At 44.7% G+C, this 17,106-nt stretch overlaps 1 protein-coding gene across 1 annotated transcript in view; it reads right to left on the bottom strand.

Annotated features, from left to right (window-relative positions):
- Positions 1 to 17,106, bottom strand: part of LOC135899100 (scoloptoxin SSD14-like) — a 113,820-nt gene that overhangs the window by 83,677 nt on the left and 13,037 nt on the right. Inside the window, exons 4-6 of the mRNA XM_065428378.1 lie at positions 14,226 to 14,311; positions 8,944 to 9,136; positions 8,321 to 8,463 (exon numbers count right to left, since the gene is read on the bottom strand). Of these exons, the coding sequence (XP_065284450.1) occupies positions 8,321 to 8,463; positions 8,944 to 9,136; positions 14,226 to 14,311 (422 nt within the window). The remainder of the gene's footprint in view (positions 1 to 8,320; positions 8,464 to 8,943; positions 9,137 to 14,225; positions 14,312 to 17,106) is intronic.

Genomic DNA, 17,106 nt, shown 5'->3' with positions numbered 1-17,106 from the left:
CGTCCCGAGTACGTGATCTTTTGGCGGGAAGGCAACTGCACAATAACCCCACACGTGCTACCTGAAGGCATCAATGCTGCCGGATTCGAGACCCTCGTTAGGTAATGAACGAGAAAAAAGGGAGTTAACCGATGGACCCAATGGTTATTAATCTTATCTTAAGAAGTCAACAAATACACCAATAACAACACAGGGGAAAGTACTTGTACGTGCTAATTGAAATTAAGAAATTTTCAATTAATGGAATTTAAAGTGGATGAAAAAAGAACTTGTCGCCGGTGCGGAACGATCCTATGTCTAATCATTACGCGTGCGATGCTATACCAAATGAGCTATCCCGGTGCCGTGTTCCCATCTACTTCCTGGGGTATTAATGTGTTACTACTTGAGCTAACCCTAGGAGGCTTAGCCAGATCCAGCCCTCATAAACATTGGCGGCGGATGTGGAACATCCTTTCTGCCGCAGGCATCACAAGTACGTGATCTTTTTGGGTGAACGCAACTGGTCAATAAACCCACATGTGCTCCCTGAAGGCATCAATGTAGCCGGATTCGAGGCTCTCGTCATGTAATGAATGCGAAGAAAAGGAGTTAACTGACAGGCCCAATCATTATTGATCACATGATAAGAAGCCAACAAAGACACCAAGGACAACCCAGGAGGAAATTGCTTGCACTTACCGACTGAAATAAAGAAATTACAAATTCATGGAATTGAAAGCCGATGAAAAAACAACTTGCCCCTAGTGGGGAACTATCCCACGTCTTCGCATTACGCGTGCTATATTGTACGCAACTCGGGACGTCTCGGTAAGCGCTGAAAATTTTCCACTTGTTATTTTTACGCACACGTTTTAAGTGCTGTTCAAATTCAACGAAAATATATCGTGTATCTAGGCACGCTCACGACCGCGTGCATGCGTGAGATTCGGGAAACAAGACATTAGGGCCACCAAGAATTGACACTGTGTCGGGCAACCTGCGACGACCAGCAAAACGAGCAAACGGCAGAAAAATCAGTGGATCTCTTAGGCACGTAGGACCCTCTGGGCCGCATTTCCAGGCGACAAGGTTGCCTTGCGGCCTGCGGGATTATCTTACTGAGCTATGTCGTATGCTCGATTGCGATAGTCGGAAGTTCAAATCCCCCCTTCTTTTTTATTTTAAGTTTACGATGGTGCATCTGCTTACCACATCCTCCCGTGCACTACATCTGCAGGCTTGGAGTGGAGCCTGACTCCGGCGAAAGATGCCGAGAGCGAGTGGGGCTATACTAATCCAGGTACAACCATATTAGGAAGGCCCACTAAGCTTGAACACACTCTCTCACCAGAACAGGAATTGGCATCCCTGATGCAGTATTCGGCCACAAACTCCCCAATGATATCGACAATTAACTCACGGCCCTCAGTCCCCAGCATCTCTGGAGCACCTGTCCAAGGTGGCGGTCAGACCTGTAATACAGCAGAGGGTGCTAACAGTCTCAGGGTCCGGACAGGCCGCCAATGGAAACAGACCCTGTCAACCTTTGATTGGCAAACTTTGTCGAGTGAGGCTAGCTTAGCAGTACTGTTAGACGAAATATCAGACATTGTTTGGGATATCATCGGCCTTAGTGAGGTTCGAAGAACTGGTGAGGCTTATACGTTGCTGAGTAACAGCCCTGTCTCTACTATAGAGGTCTGTCAGATAAGAAGCAACACGGAGTAGGATTGTTAATCCATAAGGACATAGCGGGCAACATTGACGAATTCAACAGCATTACTGAGAAGGTAGCCGTAGTCGTAGTCGAACATAATAAGAAGTATAGATTAAAGGTAGTACAAGCCTACACTCCAACATCCAGCCAGAACAATGAGGAAGTAGATCAGTTTTATGAAGATGCTGAATTAGCGATGAGAAAGGTGCAAACTCGATATACAATAGTGATGAGTGACTTCAATGCAAAAGTGGAAAAAAACCAGGCGGGTGAACCGGCACTTGGCAGCTACAGCGTCGATTCTAGAAACACTAGAGGAAAAGTGCTGGTAGAATTCGCAGAAAGGAATAAACTGACAGTAATGAACACCTTTTTCAGGAAGCGTAGCCGTAATGCCCTAATGGTGAATCAAGGAACGAAATAGATTCCATACTTTGTACCAATCCCTGCATAGTGAGAGATGTGAAGTGACAGGTAGCGTAAAGTGCAGTGATCATAGGTTAGTGAGGGCAGGGATTCACCTCAATTTGAAAAGAGAAATAGTAAAATTGGTCAAGACGAAAGGAGTCAACTTAGAGGCAGTAGGGGCAAAAACAGACAAATTTAGGCTGGTACTTGCAAACAAATTTGCAGCCTTAGAACAGAGAGATGATGATGACAAAAAGCTAATGAAATAAACCGTAACAAGGCAGGCTTCAGAGGTAGCATCTAAAGAGGGAGGCAAGGCACCAGAGCAGCCTGTAGGCAAGCTCTCTCAAATAACAAAAGACCTAATAAAGAAACGACAAAGAATGAAAGTGTCCAACTCAAGAGATAAGATAGAATTCGCGGAACTATCAAAACTGATTAACAAGGCGAAAATAAATGATATTCGCAATTATAAAATGAGAAAGGCTGAGGAAGCCGTAAAGAATGGTCGCAGCCTGAAATAAGTGAGAAGGAAACTTGGCATAAGACAAACCAATATGTATGCACTGAAAGATAAGCAGGGTAATATCATCAGCAATCTCGAAGGTATAATAAATGAAGCGGAAATATTCTATACTGACCTATACAGTACCCAAAGTGCTCAGGAGTACTCTATTCCAACAAATATGAACAGTATACAGAAACTCCTCCTATAACTAGAGATTAGGTCAGAAGGGCCTTGCAAGGCAACAAACGGGGAAAAGAGGCAGGAGAGGATGGAATAACAGTCCATTTAATCAAAGATTGAGCAGACCTAATGCTAGGAAAACTGGTGGCTCTCTATATGGAATGTCTATCAATTGCAAGGGTCCCAGAAAACTGGAAGAATGCAAACGTTATACTAATGCACAAAAAGGGAGACATTTAAGAACTAAAACTATAGGCCTATAAGCTTACCCCCAGTAGTATATAAAATATTTACCAAAGTTTTCTCCAATAGGATGAGGGCAACACTGGCCCTTAATCAACCAAGGGAACAGGCGGGCTTCATGAAAGGATTTTCTACAATGGATCACATCGATGTCATTAATCACGTTATCGAGAAATCCGCAGAGTACAATAAGCATCTCTGTATGGCTTTCATAGATTAAGAAAAAGTACTTGATTCAGTACAGATACCAGCAGTCATAGAGGCATTGCGTAATAAAGGAGTATATACCGCTTACGTAAATACCTTGGAAAATATCGACAGAGACTCCACCCCCACCTTAATTCTACACCAGAAACGTAGGAAGATACCTATAAAGAAAGGAGCCAAAAAAGGCGACACAATTTCTCCAATGCTATTCACTGCGTGCTTGGAAGATATGTTCGAGCGTTTAAACTAGGAAGGTTTGGGAGTAAGGATCGACAGCGAATACATCAGCAACCTTCGGGTTGCGGATGACATTGTTCTATTCAGCAACACTGTAGACGAGTTACAACAAATGATTGAGGACCTTAACACAGAGAGTGTAAGAGTAGGGCTGAAAATTAAGTAAGAGTAGACTGAATATTACGCTTTCCTCGCCACAGCATGTATAGGTGGGGTTGTTCTAAAGGGGAGAGGATGTAAGGCTGGAGGGTGCGGAAACGAGGGAAGGTGTGTTAGCGTGTCGAATTGAGAGTAAAAGAACGCTGTGCACAAGGCCAAAGCCAGGGCCACCCCCCACCCGGCCTACCCCTTCCGGTCTGTCAACGCACGCTTGTTATCCGGCGTGTCAGAAGTCCTTGACACGCCGGCTAACACGCGTGCGTTGACAGAACAGGGTGGGGGTCCTGGCTTTGGCCTTGTGCACAGCGTTCCTCTACTGTCAATTCGACACGCTAACACACCTTCCCTCGTTTCCGCACCCTCCACCTCACACCCTCTCCCCTTTAGAAGAACCCCACCTATGTATACTGTGGCGAGTATATACTATCTGTGGCGAGGAAAGCGTACGTCGCCTTGAAGAAGACCAGTCCACTTACGAAACGTTGGCTCCTGCATTCACCTTGTTCACATTTTTCTCATGACCACGGCAAGGAAATTCTCAGAAGAATAAAAATGAGTTGGATCGCATACGGCAGACATCGTGAGCTCCTGAGTGGAAGCTTACCATTATCATTGAAAAGGAAGGTATACAAGCAGTGCATTTTACCGGTTCTGACAAATGGGGCAGGCACTTGGAGACTGACAAAGAAACTTAAGAAATTGAGGACTGCGCAAAGGGCGATGGAACGGAGAATGAAGAATGCGATGGAATGAAGAATAACATTTCCTCACAGGTGCGCATTTTTGCAGATGACTGCGTTCTTTATCGTTCCATCAAATGTGCCGATGATCATGAAATCCTCCAAAAAGATCTTGAACTTATTTCTATTTGGTCTAAGACTTGGCTAATGAAGCTTAACGTTTCTAAATAGAAAATTATCTATTTTAGCCACAAGCATACTAAATCTACGTTTCCTCATCACATAATTACCATCACTATTTTGCATGATACTCAATATAAATATCTTGGTGTTCACCTAACTTCGACTCTCTTGTGGTCAACGGACATTGCATACATATGCACGAATGCTTCAACATCTTTAGGGTACATCAGACTCAAGTTGCATAATTCTGCTAAAGACATTCGTAAAGTTGCTTATCTGGCATTTGTACGACCTCAGCTTGAATGCGCCGCATCCGTCTGGCCTCCGCATGAAAAATACTTGATCGAAAAACTCGAATCCGTCCAGAATAGGGCTGCGCGCTTTATTTCACCTTGTTATGAGTGTAACAAAAGCACAACACAAATTAAACTCGACCTCTCACTACAGCGCTTGCAGGATTGTCGTGATATAGCCACGATATCATTATTTCATAAATGTGTTCTTAATACAGCTCCATCAGTTCTGCCTCTTGAACCCCCTCATTACAGGTCTCACCGGCTGTACAATCAGTTCATTTTCATGCGTGTCTGCGGAAAGACTAATTCATTTAACTAGTCCGCTCTTCCAGGAGCCATTCAGCTTTGGTACAATCTTTCTAACGCCATCGCTTATGAGAGTGACCAGGAAAAATTCCGGCATGTTCTAGCAACGCATTTTTCAAAGTCTACATAACCTAACGTGTTATTTTTTGTGGTGTTTCCTGTTATTTTTGTGCTACTACCCCTCAAATACTCTTTTTATAGCCATATATTGTCCCGCTCGCTCTGTAATTCTATTGGTTATATTTTACTTTGTGAAAATTTCTTGTTCACTGACCTCTACGTTCAATAGCATTCGGTTTGTCTTTTGCACAATTTTAACACTACATTACTGCATGTTAGCGCATTCCTTACGCTATATTTTTTGTATATGTAATCACATATGTAATCTCTTTATTGTATAACCTTTGAGTGTACTCTCCCCCTTACACACTGCCTCTAGGGGTGGGTAAGGCATCTGTAAATAAAAAATAAAACAAGATAAGATTAAGAGACAGAAAGAGAGTGGTTTGGATCACAGAGCAAACGGGTATAGATGATCTTGTAATAGAAGTTTAGAGAAAAAAATGGCGCTGGGCAGGTCACGTAATGCGCAGATTAGATAACCGTTGGATAATTAGGGTGACAAAATTGGTACCAAGAGAAGGGACGCGCAGTAGAGGACGACAGGAGATTAGGTGGTGCGATGAAATCAGGAAATTTGCGGGTGCCAGTTTTCATCGGCTGGCGCAGGACAGGGGTAATGGAGATCTCGGGGAGAGGCCTTCGTCCTGCAGTGGACATAATATATGATGATGACGACGACGACGACGACGATGATGATGATGATTATGATGATGATGACGATGACTGTATTAATCGAGCTACCGTGGCGCCGTCTTCCCGTCCACTTTAGGGCTATTGCTGTGTTATTACTGGAACTAACCCTGGGAGTGTTAGCCAGCGCCACCACTCACAAACCTTGGTGACTGATGTGGAACTTCCTTTCTGCCGCAAGGGTCATGTGTACGTGATGTTTTAGGGTGAAAGCAACTGGTCGAAAAACCCACACGTGCTACCTGAGGGCACCAATGTTGCTGGATTCGAGACCCGTGGGATCGTTCCCCACCTGCGGAAAGTTGTTTTTTCATCCACTTTCAATTCCAATAATTTATAATTTCTTTATTTCAATTATAAGTACAAGAAATTTCCCAGTGTTGTCCTTCGTGTCTTTGTTAACATGTTGGCTTCTTATGACATGATTAATAAAAATTTGGGACCCTCGGTTAATTCCCTTTTTCCTCGTTCATTACATAACGAGGTTCTCGAATCCGGCAACATTGATGCCTGCAGGTAGCACGTGTGGATTGACCATTTGCCTTCACCCAAAACGATCATGTACTCATGACGCCTGTGGCAGAAAGGATCCTCCACATCCGCTGCCAAGGTTTGTGAGTGGTGGCGCGGGCTAACACTCCTAAGGTCAGTTCTAGTAGTAACACATAAATACCCCGGAAATTGGATGGGAAGACGGCGCCGTGGTAGCTCGATTGGTAGAGCATCGCACGTGCAATGCGAAGACGTGGGATTGTTTCCCACCTGCGTCGAGTTGTTTTTTTCATTCACTTTCATTGCCATTAATTTATCATTGCTTTGATTCAATCAGTAAGTACAACTCATTTCCCCTATGTTGTCCTTGGTGCCTTTGTTTGTTGGTTGCTCATGGCTTCCTAGGTTTGTGGTTTTGCGCATCTGATTACTCGGACTTTTACCGAGTAAAGTACCGACGCCCATTGCACTATCTCCAGGATCGGTGAGCTCTAGTAAACGCATTGACCCTGGATACAGTGCCATGTTACCAGGGTGCATTCCCGGAGACAGTAAAATGCGCCGTCGCGTAGTTGACGTGGTGGGGTTTCCCGTAATGCTGCCTTCCCTGGCAGGTAGTCAATGGCTGTGCTGCGATACACTGCGCAGAATATAATAATTTCTTTACCACTGCACGAAAGTTTCGCTTCTTAGATTTTAACATATGGACGGGATATGCATAGTTCCTTTCTTTTAGGTTTTATTTTTATTATCTATACAGTTCGAAAGGATATTTCCGCAGCATAAATATGACACACCAACCTCACGTAAACTTACGGCAAAGGAAGAAAAACTAGCAGCGCTATGCGAGTAAATAGAGTACTATTATGCAAAATTCTTTCTTACATTACGTTTTTTTTCATATTGGATGCCACATTAAATTATATAGACTTTACAACAAGAATCTACATGATTGAGTTCTGGCTCCCATGTCGACAACTTGTGCAAATAGAGCTACCTGTATTGGCATGGTTAATAAAGGGATTTCACCGAACTTCGTCCTTTTGGCTTCACACGGCTTAGTGACATTGCCTGCTACACGCGATGATTCTCTTTAATTATACGCGTGTGCAGCAACCTATCGCTCTTCACGCGTTCGAGATGTTTTGATTGCTTGGAAATAAAAGAATATAAATCGCAATAATGTTACGAGGCCAGCCGAGCCCGCCCCCCCCTCCCCCCAACGAGGAATAAATAAATCAGCGTACTTCTTATTGTTGTCATGGTAACCGAACGTTCGTACTTCCAGAGTTCGTTCCTTTAATTTTCGCTGGAAGCTTATGGTAGTCAGCCACTTCGTGTGTTTTCTGGTGTGCCTATTAGGTTTCGCGATTTAGTGATGGCCCATAACAATCGCATGTAGGCTCTCTAATGACGTAGCGATTTCCATCAGGTCACGGAACACAGCTGTCGCTCACACTGGCGACCATCTGAGATGGTTTCTGTCAGTTTTTGTCAAGCTCTCCTGCATGTCAATTTTTCATAGAAGTAAACATTTTGATAAGATTAGAAATACGTAACATCACACTTACCAGGGCACTGAGAATTCTATGCGAAATTCAGGAAAATAAAGTTGGACATGACCTTGATGTTTGTCTTCGAATAACTAACCTGTCTTCTGCGAATTTTTGCGAAAACAGTACTCAAAGATTTCTTTCTAAACTCATTGGGCATAGAAGTGACATAAGCAGGTACAAAGTGCCTCAGAAGAGGCTTGCCTACGTTTCCATGGATGGACTTATCTTTGTCGAGTTGGGTGTTTCCCAGTAGCATGCCCCTAAAACTGTAATGGGCACAGCAGCGCAGCATGAATGTGCTTTCAGGTCACCAGGGATATGAGCGGTTTACCCAAAGACTAAATAACTTTTACCTGCTCCCAGGCCGTTGATAATTTCTTCGCAGACTTCGGTGTAGAAATGATCTGCGTCTTTCTTCGAAATATCCTCCAGAAGTTTTGCCAGATCCAGCTGCACAAGCTTGTCGCCTTCCTTGCTGACGCCATCGAAGATTTTCCTAGAGCAACCAAATGTACGGCATTGACCACATCATGATTTCGCTACAATTTCAAACAAGCAAAATAACAGCGTTATCAACAAGCACGACGACAACAAGACAAACAAAGACAACACCAGCTTCAACAAAAAGCTTCCGCCAACTTTGGTAACCGCTAGCGAAAGGACTCCCAGAAAAGAGAATGAATAAACAAGCAAAAGACCGAGAAATACAGAGAGAGAGAGAAAACAACGACTGGCATAATTTCTCCCTGTCCGTCCTCATTGTCTATGTCCCATATTTGTCTCGTATTTTTTTTTTTCTCGCTCAGCACACTCTGCACTAAACCAACCATCCAATAATTATTCGTGGTAAGCGGGGAAATTGCCAAAATGTGGTATCCGGATTCACTTGCTCTGAATGTATGAAGGCGATGAATCAAATTTACGGACACAAGTCAGCGACTATGCGGAAAATACGGAGAATGCCTATGATGCGTACTTGATATCTGTATTGGATAATTCAGTTGCATGCTTGGCGAGAACTTTTGCAAAGTGCTTCTTGATGGGAAAGCCGTTTTTGGCCAACTTAATAGCGGGGGCGAAGAGATCTTCCCATTTCATGGTTCCTCTGAGTCTTTCGTGAAGTTCCTTGTATCCTCGTAGTGCTCCCGGGACAATGGACGCATTGGCTCCTGCGATGCACCAAGATGAGCAAACGTGTCATGACTGCTAATTCATTTGTTGTCCCGAAACCCAGAGATATCACTGACGGGGTTCCTTTCAAAGCCGGTTCTTGCTGCCGGTTGGTATGTTAAGAATATTTAAAAAAAAGCATTGTGAAGAGAGTTTTCTTTGCTCACTACCTACGGATTCCGTGTAACTGAGATCTGGCTATCTCTGTTTCAAACCCTGTTCCGAAATGGGTAATATAGTTACTTCAGGATGTCGTAGCGAGGCACAAGAGGTATCAAAAGGTCTCAAATAAGAACACTCAGGAATAATTGCAGAACCTGCAATGTTACTGGCACCAATGTTACTGCCACCGGTGTAATTAGCGTTAATATGATGCAAAACTAACGACGTCACTCAACTGCAGACTGCGTCACCCCGGGTGGCCTGCCTGGCCCTTAGGTAAAAAAAAAATCTCAACCAAAGTCATCAAACTAGATGTGAAAGCAAACAACGTTCACTTACGACAAGCGCGAAAAAAAGCGAACGAAAGAGCTTACAAGAATAAAATATACAAACGGTTGACAAAAAACTTTTGAGCTCCGACCATGGAACGAATAACATAAAGTAAATTATTCTAAAATATTGTGCAACATTGTATTATTGCAATATCTATAATCTTCCCTCCGCCAATTCCAGTACATATAAACATAAAGTGCATAAGTCAACGTTGTCTTCCTTCCCTTTGACTGTCATGAATAGGCATTCTTCTTTAAGTTTATTTGTCAGTCACCGAACGAACGTTCATCAGCTCAATTTACTTGTGTTACTACTGAGAAACAAGATTTTTTCCGAGTTAGCTGCGGTTGCTTATGGAACTTATGGAAAGCGAGAATAGGACCGTAAGACTTCCGTTTACTTTGGAGAAAGCAACCATGTCCTTGTGTTCCGTGCAATGAAAACTACTTTTCTATTATTGAGGAAATGACGGAGGTTAATATGTAAGATCGCTAGCGTTGCCGGTCGTGGCGTAGATGCCACGGCCCTGCACTTTTCTCCGTGGTGCATGCGTTCGATTGCTGCCACGGCGGCCACATTTCCATACAGTCAGAAAGCCAGGAAAAAGAAATTAATACGCAAGTGCACCGCGCCTTGGGCGCCTCTTTAAGGCATAGCGAATAAAAATTTTGCCGCCGAGCTTTCGAGCCCAAAGGAAAGCTCGGTTGCAAGAATGGCCAAGAGAGCGCTGTTTTGAAATAAATAGAGGGAAAATACTAAATTTATTGATTTTCTCATAAACTACAGCACTTTGCGGCCACGTCGTGATAGACAGTGTGTATGATAGACAGTGTTATGTGACGCTAATTCTGACAGATTCTGCTGCCGAGACTTCCGAGACCATTCCGTGCGACTGAAGCAATCTCGGAGGCAATGCTGCAGCTCTCGTTCCCTTCCAATAGACACCAACAGCCATCATCCGCTGGCTCGCGAAGCCTGCGCCTCGGCCAGTGCGAAGCGGCATGGGCGGCTGTGAACTATGCGTAATGCGCCGCCTCGTTGTGTCGTAATCGTGCTGCAAGCGAATCAGGATGCACATGCGAAGTGTGCGAACGAGTGAGCGGTATGTACTAGGCCTAGAACCGAGGTCGCGCGCGTGCGATAGTAAGGACTCACATCGTCTTCAGTAAGAGAAAAACAAATATCTTGCGACAGTGTCGCTTCATTTTACGCGAACATTGTCTACGCAAGCGTACCACATGCCCGAGCGACAAACATGGCGTGTCACGAAGTGAAGGCTCCCCGGACAGCTGTCAATAGGGCCGGTAGACATAGCTCGCCGAGCGCTGAGATCAATAGCGTTTGCAATCCAGGGGAGGCATTGTGTAAGAATGCACCTAGTGGACATATAAATTTCGTCTGCTGCTGAAGTACTGATTGCCTGTGGCGCCTGGTTGCTTCGGGCGCGCAGCCAAGCCCAGCCAACCAGAAATTCAACAGCAGACAAAATGGACGTGTCCACTAGCTCTACGCTTACAGAATACGTCCCTTGTTCAAGCTCGTCATAGAGCAATTACCTTTTTCTAGACGACTAATGGTCTCACAAGTATGCCATGCGCAAACAAAGGCAGTTCATTTTCCCAACACTGCTAGTACAAAATGAAATATGCAGAGATGCCTCGCCGAGACTGGCGGTGTGTGCTGCGCATCCGCGGAATTTATATCGCACTGCGGTTACGGTTATAGCCAGCGGTTATACTGGTAATGGGCTCAGCTTAGTAGCATTACCGTGTCTTAGAGAACGAATGATCTACGTAGATAATCGTCGTTTGTGGTTATGCCAGAGTTGATATTTTGTGCCTGCTTAGTCACCGGAATGGAGTGTCTCCCTTTTTTCTTCGTATTTTATACGGGATTTAGCTCAGTTGCCGATAGTGATATATACACAAGCAATTCGAAGAATTTCCACTTTCGCCCGAAAGGCGAAGGATCGATTGCGATGGCAAATTGGCCTCGTAAAAAGGATATTAGTAGTAGTAGGAATTTGTCTCGTACTGTGGCAACTGACCTAGCTGCAGGTTATGTAATTATTGGGCTCTACCGAGTAGAAAGACTGAGTCTTAGAGAAGGATCTACGTAGGCAATGATCATGGCTTGGCTAGTAAAGTGTGGTTCCCTGAGTTGACGTTTTATGCCTGCTTATTCGCGGCTATTGGGTGTGCTCTATTTTTGCTCTTATATATTTAACTTAGCACAGTTACCGATAGTGATATATAAAAAATCTATTCGAAAACAGTGATAGCTTCGTTCAAAAAACGAAGCGTTGGTTGCTAGAAAATTAACTGAAAGCTACACGAAGAAAGGATAGTAACTCTATCGGCCCTAGAAGCATGGAAACATTCGCTAGTAAACGGGGGTAAACTAGTAAACGCTAGTAAACTAGTAAACATTCGCTATTTTAAACTAGTAAACTGCGCGCTGACCCCATGCTTGGGGTAAGCGCGAACAGACATTCATGGACCAACACACACGCTGACCACGGACACTCCCTTTGAAAACGCAGGCGTAAGCAAGGGCACCAAAAGCAGCGAGCGAAGTCACCTTCGTGCTGTCCATCGTTTCAACACTAACTCAGAAGCGAGAAAAAACAGCAGCGCAAAGCTACGAGCCGCCGACCCATCTAGACACTGCCCGCAAAGTACATCGCCGTAAAGATAAAGCCCACGTGATTATGCGCGGCCCAGCATTACTACCGAAGTACAATGCGCCCCCCGCCCCCCTGCCTCCCTGCCTCGCTTCTCCCTGGTTCCGTGCGCGCGACGGAAGACGGCGCGCTTCCTCCCCATTTTCCTCCCATCAGCGCACAAGAATGAGCCGCGATCGTCGGTTCCCCTAGCGTTCATTCTCGATATACGCACTTGCAGCAGGAGAACGCTGCCCCCCTCCCTCCTTTTCATGGCGTTTCATGCACCAGAAAAAGCCAGGACAGCTGGCTCCACTCGCGTGCTTTCAACGGCACCTAGAGAATACGGCACGCCGCGGCGGTGTTATCGCCCTTGAACTTCGGGCGAAACATCATGGCGACGCCGCCGGGAGAAAATTCGCACAGAATGTGCACACAATCGCTATTGCAATAAAATATTCACATTGATGACTAGATGCTGTTCCAATAGAAGACGCAATCGCATAGCACAGGTTTCGATACTTTATTCATAGTTTGAATTTTCGCATATTCCTAAGATTTATGCGTGTAACGTCATAGAACTTGTAGGCTATAGTACGAGCTCGTACGAACACTTCCAGATACGCATAGCTCCGAATAGTCTCCGAAACGCAGGCTATCGCCACACATGCGAGAGCCATGCACAGGCCATGAGCACTACATGAGTAGCCTGTTACATGAGCAAGCCATGTAACGTGTAGCACTGTACACAGGGACATGTTATAGTCAATGGGTTCAACGATAAACGAAGTGTAGCCGCGTACAACAAAGACCTAAGTCGTGCATCGAAATCGGGTAAGCGTTAGGCAAGGCGCTAGACGGGGTTAACTGGAGAACGCCGGCATAAGTCTTCCTCCTGCAGCGTACATAAACTATTATGATGTAATTATATATTTTCACAACAATTTGACAATTAGTTGAACGGAACGCAGTTGATATCTTCGCCAGTGTCAAAGCATATAATGCCCTGGTCTACTGTATTTTCCATCAAATGAAAGGCAGCTCAGGTAGCAACGAAGTGGTTCTCGACTGCGTATCGTTATCTTGCAGCATATAAAGACTCGAGGCAAACATCCGACGTAGCGGTTGGCATGAGCGCCACCGTCGACTCGATGTTCCGCACTAAATACAAGCAGCGTAAGATCGCTCCCATGCACAGAACGCTTAAGGCGCGAGTGAAACCTTGCGAGGCTGGACTGAGAAGCTTGTTTTCCCGATCGCGCGCGCGCAAGACAGGAAGGCCGGAAAAAATTGGACGTGTTTCTGCCGCACGCAAAGCCGCACAGGGGAGGGGGTGGGAGAAGAAGGAGTAGGAAGGGAGGAGGGGTAGGAGGGGTAGGAGAGGGTATGGCAAGCATGCAGCTCCAGCAGTGGTTGCGAGGCCCCTCCTTTAAGACGATCTGCGGCGGGTACAAAGCCTACGCGTACTCAGGGCTAAGCCTTTGCTCCATTCTCGCCGCTGAGTTCACATCAAAGCAAGAGGCAGCGCGGATGGCAATTCGCTCGCCGCTGCTGCCGCTCTTTTTCAAACAGGTGTTTTCAGAGGGAAAGTCCACGGTCATAGAGTCAGATGTGTTCACGTTTGCCTGTGTGCACGTGACGCCACGCTTGTTAATTTGTTCAGCTACCGAATGTTTATATGTGTATACGGCCGATGAAACCACTACCTTCACTCGTATATCCCTCTAATAATTTTCTATGGCAATCGATGCTTTGCTTTGACGGCGAAATCGCGACATTTTTTTTTCTTTCCGACTTCTGCGTGGCAAACCTTTTTTTTCAATTATTTTAGGTTTCTAGCCCAGTTATTCGCGTTACTGCGATAGTTCTCCGTTGTGTTGCTCATTGCCACTAGAAGGAACTCAAAGATGAATCAGCGAATAAAAATGTACCTCGCTTGACTGCATTCTCATCCACGTTGGTCACGTCAGCTGGCGATATTCCAAGGGCATTCAAAGCTTCGACTTTATTTCTTTTCCTGTGTGTGGCACAAATCAAAAGGCAACAGATTGAGACTCTTCAACAACCACTCTTTTTTTCTACACAAATTTCTCGCGACGAGTCGTGGCTTCAGATAATTTTATTGTTAGGCTAAATAATATTCACAAATATTGACTTGTTTGCATTGATGAAATTGGTCTACTGTGCACTTAGGATTCCAGAGGCGAAATATAATATTGCTCGGATGGGCACAAGGCACAAACCTACGGCTTCGGTTGTAGCTCAGAGTCAATTTGTATAAATAAAGAAGACGAAACGCAAATGGTAAGTTGCCGAATATTTGGTCTCCGGAATATAAAGTCATATATTTACATTTCTCGGCCCTTCACCTTCCAGCTTCAAATCGATATAGAGGCGAAGTTATGCAAACATCAACACGCGCTTGGGCGATAAGTTATCTTTTCAGATGCACTCGGCAGCTCCCTTAGTAGATACAAGGAAACTGGGTGGCGCAGAAGGCTACACTTCTCTTTTCAAAATGCCCAATAATGTGTACGAGAGAACAGCCGCCGCCGCTGCCCGATTGGTAGCGCAAGGACGTTCTAATCGCGACGTTCTGTCTTTCAATCCAACCAAACGAAAGTCGTTTATTTATGCGCTTTCATTTCGCTTTTAATTCGAAGACTTCATTTAAAAAGCTACCTATAATTTCCCCTAAGTTTTCCATCACTTCATTATGAGTTACCTTCGAATGGTCGTGCGTTGCAGCAAAATGCGCCCGTTGTTTCCCTTCTTCTCGACTCGAGCTAGTTGGTTACAACATAACAGAACTACACGCCGTGGATGAAGGAAAAAGAATGGTATGAAGCACTGCTAGAAAACTTGAATAAAATAAGAAATAGACGCTAAGAAGTTCGTGTAAGATAGACCTTCCCACAGGTACCGGCAAGCGGTATCTCACAGCTGTCGAGCTCAGCGAGCGTATTGGGGATAGTACAGTAGAAAGTATGTGGCTAAGGTTAATTCCGACAAGCGCTTGAGATCTACGACAAATACAAAAGCTTTAATGGTCAGTCAATCTTTTGGGTCCTATTTGCCAGCGGTCAACGCGCAGACAGTCCCCGAAAAAAACTGTAGGTGGCGTCAGATGCCGTTTTCCTTGGCGAGGATAGTGGCCCTAGGTCATGCTGGCTCCTATTTTCTTATCTTATCTTTCATCTTTGGTAATAGGGCACAGAGGGGACAGGAGGGAAGGCACATCGCCCGTGCATTCGCTGCGTCCCATCTGGGCCAAAATCACTTTATCTTCGAATTTGGTCCTGAGAGGTAATTGGGGCATTGCGCCCGTGGCCACCTGTCTATTTTATAACAATGCACAAGCTAAAGAAATGTATTTCAGGACGCTTCCCGAATTTCAACAACTTTCAGTTAGCAACGTCCAGAGGGTATGCCTGTATATTGCTATGAGTACTTATGGCACTTATTTGCAACTTTGCTACTGCTTTATAGCAACGATTTAATTATGACCAAAATTCTACTATAACACAGCAATGAAGTTACGACAAAATAAAGTAGATACGCATATCATCTAAAGGGTGTGCTGAAGCTTCGTTCGGCTTCTGGAACATGTTTTAGTGGAAACCTTACACAATGATGGACGCTGTCACACTGAAGTTCAGCAGATAGCCGAAAGGGTAATGGCCAAACGTACAAGAGATGTGTCACATGGTCTACCACAGTATGGCGTGGCTGGCTTCAGGCGCTTTTAAAGCGAAGATACCATGCAGAACATTCTGGCCATCAGAGTTTCCTCTGCCAGAATGGTTCACACAATATTGAAATAGCGTGTCATATGAAAATTTCTTCTTGTTATTCCATAAGATCACTTATTAACTATTAAGCCATGCTGTCTTGTACAATATCATCAAGCGTTACCACTATATATTCTTGAAAACCAATATGCCTGGTTGGCGTCCTTTCGTTCAGTTTTAGTCGTCCGAACTTGGTACCTTTCTTTGTATGCGTTTCTTCTTTTTAAAAATACAGATGGCTGTAATAAAGTAAAACATACTTCATACGAAGGTTTCATCATAAAAGTGTATTATTTGGGCCAAAATCAGCGCTTTACGCCACGTCGAGAAACATCTGTCGCACGCTTATTTCCCCCTATGCCCACAATGACCAAGCGCAGTTTCATATCAACGTCGTCCTTTTTAATGTCTTATGGAAGAGGCTGAAATGATGGCACACAGGAACCTAAGGCTCCGCCGGCCTTAATGTGCTTGGGGTGAACCTAAGACTGCGAGGAAATGTTATTGTATAACACATAGAGTTTCCTATCGAGTTTTCATCGAATCTGGTGCTGCCATCGTGCTGCCACTATGAGAGTGGCAGTTAGTACATAGATTTGTCTGATATTCGTGCTTGCAACTTCCATCGCTTTGTACAATGTGCTTTATGTGCGTGCACTGTCCTCAGCTTAAAAGCAATTTAGACTATTATAAATGCAGAACACCCTTCTAACACGCATAAACGCTACAAATTGCAGCTGTTCCACTCGAGGTCAGCAAATCGAAAGGCGCCAAGTATCTCAACTCACTGGCTTGCCCGCATAAATTATAAATGTAGTTGTGTGCCGCTCGTTAATGCATGCGTCCATGTCCTGATTGTTTCAATATCGTGCTTCTGCGCTAGAGTTCCTGTGCTATAACCTTGCTGCCGGAGAATTTAAATAATGCTTGTCTTATTACCTAAAACACGGTACTTTGTTGAGAATGATGAATCTACACGGCGGCGATGCCGTTCAAAAGAGAGAAACGAAGTTGAGGCAAA

Source organism: Dermacentor albipictus, chromosome 7, assembly GCF_038994185.2.
Source record: "Dermacentor albipictus isolate Rhodes 1998 colony chromosome 7, USDA_Dalb.pri_finalv2, whole genome shotgun sequence".
Taxonomy (NCBI): Eukaryota; Metazoa; Arthropoda; class Arachnida; order Ixodida; family Ixodidae; genus Dermacentor; species Dermacentor albipictus.
Note: the sequence above shows the minus strand (reverse complement) of the source record. Positions and strands in the feature narration are given on the sequence as shown.